This window comes from Elephantulus edwardii, unplaced genomic scaffold (assembly GCF_000299155.1).
Source record: "Elephantulus edwardii isolate Elephantulus edwardi_28Jun2011 unplaced genomic scaffold, EleEdw1.0 scaffold00065, whole genome shotgun sequence".
In the NCBI taxonomy this organism is placed as follows: Eukaryota; Metazoa; Chordata; class Mammalia; order Macroscelidea; family Macroscelididae; genus Elephantulus; species Elephantulus edwardii.
In genome coordinates this window covers 15,259,984-15,269,264 of record NW_006399815.1, presented here as the reverse complement: position 1 = coordinate 15,269,264, position 9,281 = coordinate 15,259,984, and the positions used below count along the sequence as shown (strand labels likewise).

Here is a 9,281-nt window from a genome sequence, read left to right as displayed (position 1 = left end):
GCAGCCTTCAGTATGGACTGAGGCTCAATGTCAAGAAGACAAAGATTCTCACCACTGGACCAATTGGCAGCATCAGGATGGATGGTGAAGGATTGTTAACAACTTTATTCTGCTTGGCTCCACAGTCAACAAGCTTGGCACCAGTAGCCAGCAGATCAAAAATATATTGCGATGGGAAAGTCTGCTGTTAGGGATCTCTCCAGGATACTGAAGAGCAATACTGTCACTCTGGAGACTAAGATGCGTCTGATACAGACTATGGTCTTTGCAATCCTTTGTTATGCATCAGAGAGTTGGACAATGACCAGGAAGGATAGAAGGAGAATTGATGCCTTTGAGCTATGGTGCTGGAGAAGAGTATTGAATGTACCATGGATTGCCAAGGAAACAAACAGATTGATCCTGGAAAGGGTTAAACCAGGCTGCTTCTTGGTGGCAAGGATTCTGGGGCTTTGTCTGACATACTTTGGGCATGTGTTAAGGAGGGACAGGTCCTTGGAGAGGGACATCATGCTTGGGAGGGTGGACGGACAGCGCAGGAGGGGAAGGCTCTCTATGAGGTGGAATGATTCAGTGACTGGGGTAATCGGGATGGGCATGTCAGAGGCAGTGTGACTGGCACAGGATAGAGCAGTTTTTAGGGCTGTTGTACATAGGGTCACTATGAGTCACATGTGACTCGATGGCACATAGCAACAACAACAAAGAATATGAAATATCACAGATGTTTTGTTTTCAAGACTTTTCTTTTCTCTATAAAGAGTAAAAATCTGACTGACGTTTACCAAGAGTCCACAACTATTATTTGTACTCGTGTGTTTTAGCAATAAAATACAGAATAATTGCCAACTAATTAATTCTAATTTGAAATTAATCAGCTCATTATATTCTTTAATTATTTAGAAATTTTATCTAATTAAGCATTTGCTTTAGTAAGATTTCCTTCACTGCAATGCATTTATCTACTTGGTGATTGAAATTTCTTAAATAGTTGAAAGCCCAAAAGGTTTATAATGTCTAGAACAAGTTAAGAAATTATAGTGTACCATGGAAAAAAATTTTTTTACTGAAATAGTTGGAGGATAAATCTGCAGTTACTTTATTTTTTACCGTGATTTTAATATTGGTATAATATCTATTTAAAATTCTTATGACTGATTTTGATACCAGGAGGAATTTAGTGATAAAAAAAGATAGGAACATAAAGTGTTAAGAGTCTTCCTTTTTTATTTGTAAGCAGGAGTGGCATCCACTTTCAAACAACATGCCTCTGGAAACTCTATGAACTTTGAGAAATGACGATAGTTATAAAAAGGTTCAGGTCTTTTGTTCATAGCATCATTATGACTCAATAGCAATCAACAACAATAACCACAACAGGTATTCTATACAGGAATCTTCCTAATTAATCCATCGTAATAGTCATACACATTTAAAATTTGAAAATTCAGAAACATCAAATAATAAAAGTTTTACATTCTTATGTCAAGATATCACTTTTCCTTAAACTGTATGGTCAACTGGCAGCAACTAGATGCTAAATATTAGTTTTACAAATATGGAAATGAAAATAGGATAAAAAGTCAATGGATTTGTCTCTAATTGTCCTTAGAAGACAATTGGAAGGAGCAAACTATTCATGTATTATCATGAGAAAATGAGAAAGGAAAATGAATAGCATTAGACAAGCATAGAGACTAGTAATAGAGATGGAGAAACTTAATCCCAGAAGGTACTTGGCTCAAGTCTTGGAGCATAACATTCTCATCACATCTTATATCATCACAATTCCATGGAGTGATAATTGACTCATTCTCCAGGGAGTTTCAGAAACAGGATGCCTTTCTCCCAAAGAACTGCTGCTTGAGGGTTCAAATTTGGGCTATTTATACTCCATATGAACTATACCACCTGAACTCCCTTAAGTGTTTAGTAAGTAGCAGCTATTATTTTATTATGCAAATTACATTGTATAAGAAATTTATAGAGCTCTGGTGGAGTAGTCATTAGGAAGATGCACTGTTAACCAAAGGTGGAATCTCCCTGGCAGTTCCGATCTCACAGCCACTGACACATTGAAACTCATTACCCAATTACTTTGTCAATCCATTTCATCCAGGGTCTTCCCTCTTGCACTGACCCTTTACCCTTCCAAGCATGATGTTCTTTTCTATGGACTGATACTTCCTGGCAACATGTTCATAGTATATGAGATGGAGCTTCAAAATTCTCTCTTCCAAGATGCAGCTTTGTTTCACCTTCTCCAAAACAGACCTCTTTGTTCTCTTGACATTCCATAGTATGTTCAATACTCTTCTCCAGCATTAAAACTCAAAGGCATCAATTCCTCTTCTGCCATTCTTAATCACTGTCCAGCTTGTGAATGCATAGCAAGCAATTAATAAGACTATGGCTTGTATCAGGCACACCTTAGTCTCTAAACTGACATTATTACTCTTCCTATAAGCTTAATTGCTTATAGCAAGGCCTTCAAAAAATTATCATTAATTACCACTCCTTTATTATTTAGATTCTACTCACAGGAGAAAAACAGACACACACACACACACACACACACACACGTATATACATTTATATATGTGTGTGTATATATATATATAAATAAAAATATAAAAAATATATATTTAAAATATATGAAATATATAAAAAATATTTTCTATACACACACACAAAAAAAAATTCTGCCCTTTGTTTGGAAATATGACAGTGATGACGATGGTCCTGGAGAGCTCTGTTGGCTGAGAAGTAAGGAGCTGTGCTGCCAACCTAAAGGTATGTGGTTTGAATCCACCAGTTGTTCTGTAAGAGAAAGAATGACTCTCTATTCCCATGCCATTTACTGTCTCTGAAAATCTGCTAATGAGTGGTCAGTTACGAGTTGGTTCTGATTCCATCACACACAACAACAGCAGCAAATGTTCTGAAGGAATTACAAGCAGGATATTCCTTAAAGGCAAGGATGGTAAAATCTCATCTCACATATGCTTGGACACAATGTCAGGAATACCACTCCTTGAAAAATGCCATCTTTCTGGGAAACAGAGAGGATCAATAAAAGAGAGGAAGATGATTCAATCAATAAGATGATTGAATCCGTATCTGCAACAATGGTCTTGAGCAGGTAGGAGACTCTGAGGACGGTGCTGTTCTTTATAGGGTCGTGATGAACTGTAGTTGACTTGATAGCAATTAACAACTAAGTATCTGTATACCTTTAACAAATATTATATACATTTAGTAAATAAATATTTCTACAGAAATAGTGTATTAAGTACAAATAATAGTTTACTCATATGATATAAATATGCATCTATGGTCTAGTGGTAAGGAGCTGTGCTGCCAACCTGAAATCATGTGGTTCAAGTCTAACAGGAGAAAAGATGAGTAATCTCCCATTTACTGCCTCTGTAAAGCACCCGAAGTTCAGCTTTGAGTTGGTTCCGATTTGACGGTTGTTGTTGTTGTTGATTGTCAAGTCAAACATGACTCATAGGGACCCTATGAACAAAAGGCCTGAAAGCCTTTCTATAACTATCGTCATTTCTCAAAATCCATAGGGTTTCTAGAGGCATGTTGTTTATAACAATAATCATAGTTAGTATAACCCCAGTTAGGTCAGTTAGAGAGAGAGAAAAAAATCAAACTCCATTTCCTTATACCCCATGTATAAACTCATAACGGATTTTTATTAAAGTTCGGAATCTAGGAATGGATTACACATGTTATAGATAGTAATTGAGATCAGATGTATATAAATCATAAAAAAAGTCTTGAAAGTTTTATACATAGAGAAAAATATGGCAGTGCAGTCAAGTTAAGACTATCACTTCTCCATATATTACAAGAAACTTCTCTGTTCTGATTAGCCTGAAAGGTCCTAAAAAGGAAAATATGAACAATGGCAGTGATTTGTTGATATAAGCTTTCAGGTTTGTTTCCCCTCCCCTGCCCAATAACGGAGTCACACTAAAATATTATTGGGTTTACACTGCTGACAAAATATTTTGAGTATTTCTCATACATACCCACACACTTCACATCTAAAACAGAGCAGAGTCTCAAAAGCATTTTTAACGTTTTAAATTTAAAAACAGTACTGCAAAGTAGACTATGCATCTAGATATATATCAAGCACTTAAAAGAGAGCATACTGAAAATTGTCAGGAATAGCCACTATCTTCTTTCTCTATAAGCTATCATCTACCACTACTAAGGAGTTAACCTAGACAGAAATGGTACAGTAATTTCCACTTTCTATTTTTCCAACGTTTAAAGATAAAATATACATAAACATTGAGATACTGAGGAGAGAATAATTTCCCCCCATTTCATTTTATTGTAACAACCACGTTAGCTTCTGAGTCACTGCAGCAAGGTGATAAGCTTCAAGACACCCATATGTGGCAAAGGTTCCCCATTAAGGCAGGTATCATTTTTTTTGCATGATTTGTTTTCCGAAAGAAGAGCACAGAAAAGAAAATTTTCTATTGCTTTTACGAAACCCTTTTGTTCCTCTGGTCCATTCATTTTCTCATCTCTTTCTTTGGCTCACGACACTGTGTCAATGAATCAGTATTAGAAAAACATACTGCTGAATTTTAATTATGAAAAGTTTATACGAGTGACACTCCTTGACTGCTGTTATTAAGCAGGTTCAAGTGTGTCTCTTACCTAGATAATTAAAAGATAAAATTGCAAATGTATTAGAATAGGCGGTTGTTGTTATGTGGTGCCATTGAGTTGAATGCAACCTACAGTGACCCTGTGAACAGATCTGAACCATCCTGTCCTATCCTGTGACATTATACTTTCTGACACACTAGACCCCCCTGAGGCAGTCACTGTGTCAGTCCATTTGGTTGAGGGTCTTCCTCTCCTTCGTCTCCTTCACTGATCCTCTGCCTTTCCAAGTATGATATCCCTCTCCAAGGAATAGTCTCTCCTAGCAACATTCCTGAAGTATGTGGAACAAAGGTTTATTCTCTTTGCCACCAGGGAGCACTCCGGCTGTGCTTACTCCAAGACCTATCTGTTCTTTTGGCAATCCATTAGAATATGTGGATATTATAGAATGCATGGTAACGAATACCTGTTTTCAGTTGCTAGGGGTGTTGCTTGTTTAAGTTAAAATAGCTTAAAAATAGACACAAAATTTAGACGCCCTAATTTGTTAGGGATTAAGTAGTATTTGAAACATGTTATCAAAGAAGGTTGTGTCTGAGCATTTCCCTCCCCTCCCACATCAATAAACAAACACACACACACAAAACAACTCCACCACAACAAATGTATTCTTGCTGGAAAACTAGGGAGCAAGGACATGACCATTCACAATCCATTTCTGCATTATGATTTTATACAAGATGCATTCTGTTAATATCCTGAACGTAGGATCTGCATTTGCCACAATCCCTGAAGTTTTCCTTCTTATTTAAAAAATAATAAAAAGTTCATCTAAAAAGTCTTATGTGTGAAGTAAAAGAGTGTCCTATGGAAGAACTTTATCTACTGCTATTAATAACACAATACCCTTTTTTTGGACCAAAGAAAAGTCATAACTTGCTTCAAAAGTATCATCCATGTCACTTCATTACTTTAGGTCTGAAAGAAAAATGCGGTAAGTCTGCCACCCAAATATGGTGAAGGTGATTGCTGTAAAAGCCTAATATCCTCTGGTAGCCTTTGCTGCTGCTTCTTGTTAGGTGTCATCAAGTTGACGACAATTCATAGTGACTCTATGAAAACAGACCTGAAACGTGTCATATATGAGTCCCATGATGTACATACTCAAGTCTCCTATAACAGTCACTGTGTCAATCCAGCTTGCTGAGAGTATTCCTCTTTCACTAACCCTACATTTTTCCCACCATGATGTCTTTTCCCGAGGACTGGCTCTTCTTGATAACATGCCCAAAGTATGTAAGAGAAAGCTGCATCCTAACTGTCTATAAGGAAGACCATGGTTGCACTTTCTCCAAGACAGATTTGTTTGTTCTTTTGGCACTCCATGGTGCATTTGCCACACACACTCATAGAAACTTGAAAGCAATTAAATAATTTCATAGAATTACTCACCCTCCTTTAATATAGTCAAGGAATGAGACTTCAGTTTCTACCAAGAAAGAGAGTAAAGTTACCTGAAAGTAAAAACAAGGCAGAATTACTTGAATTGAAACCTTAAGCAAGTTATTTGCTAAATATTAGAAAGAAAATCATGTTTTACACTATTCTGAAAGTCACTAAAGCAATTACTATTTGGTAGTATCTATTAGGTTTGATTTTCTTACACTTTAAATTATTCAAAGAAAAGAAGAAAGAAAAAACTAACTTACTTCCATGACCAGTTTACGCCCTTTGAAGAAAATCATGAAGAATTATCTATAAGGACACTATTACTTCCCATTTCAGATGAAAGGAAAGATGAAAGGGAGTTGGAAAATAGTTTTGGAAAAAAAGATCAAAATCAGTAAGCCAAACCTTACAAAAGGAAGGTTGGGGGGTGGTGCTTGTCATGTGGCTGTAATGGCCCATCTATTTTTAAGTGTCTTGTGTTAGCAGATTTATAGGAAATTTGAAAAATAAAACTCTATAGTATTATTTTCTTTGAAATGCAGATAATTTTTGCTTTTCACAATGTTCAGATACGTTAATCTTTATGCCCTCTTTATGATTCAATAGGTTTATTCTTTGGCTTCTTGGTCTTGTACAGTATTCCCACAGAGTTGCACTATAAAAAGGGCACTTCTATATCCCATAAATTTTTTAAAAACAAGAATTTTATAAAACAAGGAAGGACTCCATTGTAGAGAGGGGTAGTCAATTTATGAGATGTTAGATTTTAGTCTCCTAACTTGGAAGCAGAAATGGCATCCACTTCCTAAACCACATGCCTCTGGGAACTCTGACCTATAATAAATGACTATAGTTAAAGAAAGGTTTTAGGCCTTTTGTTCATAGGGTCATTATGAGTCGTGCCCAACTCGATGGCAATCAACAACAACAAAAACAACAAAATATAAATAATATCAATATAGTAATATATAAATTTAGACTGTTACTATATAAAACTGAAAAACTGACTTACTGTTCCAGAATTAGTGTATTTTTTCTTTTTTCCTTTTTTTTTAGGATTCACAACCTTGAAAAAGATAAAAAGTAGAGATGTATTATATTGTATAATGAAATTTAAAAAGGCAATTTGCAAAATTTCTTTATTATTTACGTATTAATTTAAACTCGCAAACTTGCATACATATTCACAGACACTTCAGTTGAGCTAATTGCTGTCAAAACTTTCTGCAAAACTTACCAGCAACCACCTTCTTCAAAAAATAAAATAGAAAGATATTTTATCAGATATCAGTAACACTTTCTTCAATTACTTTATATATTGGTTACTTTTAAATATTTTCACCTCCTTGATCTGATAATATCTCATTATATAAATTCTCAAACAATAACTGCTTTGGAGAAAAATTACAAGTTGCTAAAGGAAATTTAATTTTGTTCATGCTGAACATATACAAACAATAGTTATGGTAGAGCAGTCAAGAAATCAAAAGACGTATTTGGTTATGGTTCTCTAGGACCTCTCCAAAAGTGCTAAAGAACAATAATGTCCATTTAAAGACTAAGGTGCAAGTGTTCCAACCTATATTTTCCACTGTTTGTATGCATCTGAAAGTTGGACAATGAATAAGGATGACCAAACAATAGATGGCTTTGAATTAGGCTATTGGTGAAGACCTTTCTTTGACTTGTAGTGTTGGCAAAGAATATTAAATATCCATAGACTGTAAAAAAGAAATTGCAAAAAAATGTCTTGATGAAGTGTGAACATGGTGCTTCTGAGGGGCAAAGGTGGTGAAACTTCATCTCATGTATCTTGGACATATTATCAAGAGGGACCAGCCCTTAGCAAAAGACATCATGCTGGAAAAGGATTAGGGTCATAGAAAAGGAAGACTCTCAACACGATGGATTGATACAGTAAATATAACAATGGACTTAAGCATGGCAGATACCATGACATGAGAGCAAGATTCTGATCTGTTGTTCAAAGTGTTACTAGGAGTTATAGTTGACTCAAAGGGACCACAAAACAAAGGGAGTTCTGGTGGCAAAGTCTGTAGAGAGTTGCACTGTTACCCTAAAGGTAACCTCTATATAGGTTCAAATCCACTGAAGGCTCTATGAGTAAAGCTGCAGAAGCTCCTTCATGAGATTTACATCCTCTAAAAATTCATGGCTGTCAGTTTTGAGTTAGTTCTGACTTGACAGTACTATGTTTTAAGACAGAAAAGTTTATTCAAGAAACAATTTTTATGAGGTTATATATACTTGTATGTCAAGAACATAGAATCTATTGATTAACGCTTTATAATGTTCATTTCCACTACTCTTATTACATAAATAATAATTGGAAAAGGTCTAGTTTTTATTTACAGAGTGATACAGTAATTCTTTATTCCATGAGAAATACTGTTTTACTACATTGTGTAAAGTGCTGGAGAATTAAGGGTTATATGAATAAGTAAGACCTTTCACTCTAGTAGCAAAATTAAAAATCTAAGTGCCTTACAAAAGAATCTTTCAGCTCATTTCAAGACAATAAAATGGAAAAAAAAATCCAGGGAAAGAAAGCTTAAGACTATTATGAAGAAAATACATTTGAACTAAGATTTATCAATTTAGGTAGGATTTCAAAAAGAAAAGGCAGTCAGGAAAAAGTAAATGGTCTATCTTGGGAGGAACACAGAAAACATATAAAGAAGAGATGAAAAATGGATCTGAAAAAGATATCTGAGACCAGGCTACGGAGACATTCAATGTGAGGTTATTATCCAACTGATGGCAGAACTTCAAGGGTGCTTGAACAAAACAGAATCAGTCTTAGGATAGAGTTGTGAAGAGAGAAAATGAAGACAACAGGTAGGGTCTTATTTAACTTATGTTTATGAGGTAATGATCCACAACAGTAGTAAGTGCCTTTGAGAATGTTTCACAAGAAAAATTCTGAAGATTTAATTACTGGATATGGCTGGTGAGGAGGATGCTGCCAGTCCTTCTCTGGAGCAGAAGGTCGATTTGCTTGTTTGGTGTGTTGTTGTTGTTGTTTTTTTTTAACTATTTTCTTGGTACCAGCAGTCAGGAAATCAAAAAGCGTATGGCGATGGGAAAGTCTGCCGTTAGGGACCTCTCAAACGTACTCAGGAGCAACAGTGTCTCTCTGGAGACTAAGGTGCGCCTGATACAGGCCA

General features: G+C 35.6%; 1 protein-coding gene across 1 annotated transcript in view; it reads right to left on the bottom strand.

Moving 5' to 3' along the window:
- The window catches only part of CPNE8 (copine VIII), a 400,491-nt gene that overhangs the window by 104,998 nt on the left and 286,212 nt on the right, over positions 1-9,281 (bottom strand). The window contains exons 12-13 of the mRNA XM_006888207.1: positions 7,106-7,159; positions 6,097-6,158 (exon numbers count right to left, since the gene is read on the bottom strand). Coding sequence (XP_006888269.1) covers positions 6,097-6,158; positions 7,106-7,159 — 116 coding nt within the window. The remainder of the gene's footprint in view (positions 1-6,096; positions 6,159-7,105; positions 7,160-9,281) is intronic.